This window comes from Morone saxatilis, unplaced genomic scaffold, assembly GCF_004916995.1.
Source record: "Morone saxatilis isolate NCDOM2014 unplaced genomic scaffold, NCSU_SB_2.0 Contig9, whole genome shotgun sequence".
Classification (NCBI taxonomy): Eukaryota; Metazoa; Chordata; class Actinopteri; family Moronidae; genus Morone; species Morone saxatilis.
Genome location: NW_023340268.1, coordinates 6,091,030 through 6,093,488, shown reverse-complemented (window position 1 = coordinate 6,093,488; position 2,459 = coordinate 6,091,030). Strand labels below are relative to the sequence as shown.

Below are 2,459 nucleotides of genomic sequence, written 5' to 3'. Positions count from 1 at the left end.
ATCAAGAACAAACATGAAAAGTTAAAGTTTACTACAGCTTACTAGTTATGGCAAATAGTAAGTGGAAAAACACAGGCTACTGTATATATAAGTCTTGATTAGTGATTTAAATAATAATAAAAATTTAAAATAAAGCAAAGTTATAGACAGATTTTGATGTAACAATGGATTTTACCTTCTCGTAGTATTTGACCTCATATTCAGTGCGGCTGCTGTTTGGGTAGGAGGGCTCCCTCCACACCAAGGTTATGCTCTTCTGCTCGATCTTCTCTGCTCGCAGCTCACTGATCAGTGATGGTGCTACAAAGAGAGAGAGAGAGGAAAACGATAGATGAGTTTAGTGGATTCCAATCTCATCCAATATATAGTACAATACCTTGAGGAGTTTTCTCAAGGACATCAGACATAGTCTTTACTCTCCTGTTTTTTTTCAGTTTTTACACAAAGCTGTACTGTGGAGGCAAAGGTCAAGGGAGGAATACAGTGAATTATTTCACAAGGTGGATTTTGCCAGAGAGCAGGCAATAATATATTTTCCAGTCTCTCCCACTGTAGAGAGACATAAAAAGAGAAAGAAAGAGGACAGAAGTAGGTAGAAAAGAGGTAACAGATTAATTATTGAAGCTGCGATGTGTCTGTAAGGACAAACGCTGCGTTTCTTTGTCTGAGTGTGTGAGTGTGTGTGCATGTGTGGCATTGAAAGTTACGTGGGTCGGTACATTGAGAATGACAATTGATCAATACAGGTATGGATTGACTGACAAGTCTGTATCGACACAAGACTAACAGATGGAGACGCTCTTAATCCGAACTCCCCGTTTCCTCTCCGAGCATTTCAATTAAAGTGACCTCAGATATTTTCTTTGTGACTCAATCTAAGGGAGGGCCACGGTGAAAATTTACCCTGACAGATTTTCATCTCTTATTGATCATGATGGAGTAAAAAACCGAAGATGAATTATCCAGACAAAGCTTTCCGAATTCAGATGCAGTGTGTAATGGCACTGGCTCGCTACGCAAAAATACAATTTCATTATCGAGGAAAGACCGGTTCTTTGTTTCTCTGTCAACAAATGACAGGCAGCACATAGTATGATAATCAGCAAGCACCACCCCCTCTTGCTTAAGTGCTAATTATGCCATGTATAATGAAGTAGCAAAATGGGTTGTCACTCAAAAATACTAAGAAAAATAAAGTGGTGCAGTTAGCTTAGTCAAAAGGCCTTTCTGTTTGGGAGGACCTGTGCCATTAAGGCCTTTAGGGTTAGGGTTAGTAGGAAGGGTAAGGGTGTTTTCTGTGTTTTTTTTTGGACTAGACGATAATTATTTCTGTTTTTCACTTATTTAAATCACCTTTCAATACCCCCCTTTTAAAAAGAAAAGTCCCTTTTCCTTTATCTCTAACAGCTTCTGTCTGTACCTGTTTGCCATCTGTTTTCCTTCTATCCTCTCTCATCCTCCTCTCAGTCACCCCATCAGTTGACTGCTCCTTTTTCTTGCTCTTCCCACTTCCTGTTCATCTCTTCCCTGCCCTTTAACCATCAATTCATCTCTTTCCTTAGTGAAAACAGCCAAACTAATGAATATGTTCTGCTTGTCACTCACACGAGCACTATGAACACACCAAATACACTACACACACATACACACAAAGCATCTGTGCAGTTCCTTCAATCCTCTCAAACAGCAGGATATTATAGTCATTTTAGGCAGCGGATCAAAGACGCACTCAATCTGTCTGTATCTCTCTCTCCCTGTCCATCTCCATCTGTCTGTTTTTTGATGTCTCTGAAAACACAGGTATTTATCCATTATTCATGGTGACTTGTGTGGATTTTTTTTTTTATTATAGAGGCAAGGTGTGTATATATATATATATATATATAAATTATATATATAAATAATATATATATATATAAATAATATATATATATATATAAATAATATATAAATAATATATATATATATATATATATATATAAATAATATATATGTGTGTGTGTGTGTCTCCCAATGAGCACTCAATCATTTTATGTCTGCCGAATCAAGCTGAATGGAGGAGGAAGAATATCCCGACAGTATGTGTGGTATGTGAAACTGTCACTTTGTTTTATTAAAATGTGTAAAAATGCAAATTCTGAATCATGAAGGTAGTTGTAGTGAGCAAGTTAAAAAACTAAAAATATGTATTTTAAAATCAGTTGGATTCATTCAGTAACAGTGCACCTTTGAAGTTAGTCGTCATTGTGTCATGTTCTATTTTTATACTAATTATGAAAAACAAAATAAGATAAAACACACATGTAGTAATTAATTATATCCCCATAGATCCCATATTTATGTATAAACACTAAGCACAACAACTTAGTTAGTCTTATAATTAGGGATGCTCGATATTGGCTTTTCTGCCGATATCCGATATTCCGATATTGTCCAACTCTCAATTTCCATTACCGATA

General features: G+C 36.2%; 1 protein-coding gene across 1 annotated transcript in view; it reads right to left on the bottom strand.

Annotated features, from left to right (window-relative positions):
- LOC118343162 (ephrin type-A receptor 7) overlaps positions 1–2,459 on the bottom strand; it is a 95,184-nt gene that overhangs the window by 28,406 nt on the left and 64,319 nt on the right. Inside the window, exon 4 of the mRNA XM_035681915.1 lies at positions 176–300. Coding sequence (XP_035537808.1) covers positions 176–300 — 125 coding nt within the window. The remainder of the gene's footprint in view (positions 1–175; positions 301–2,459) is intronic.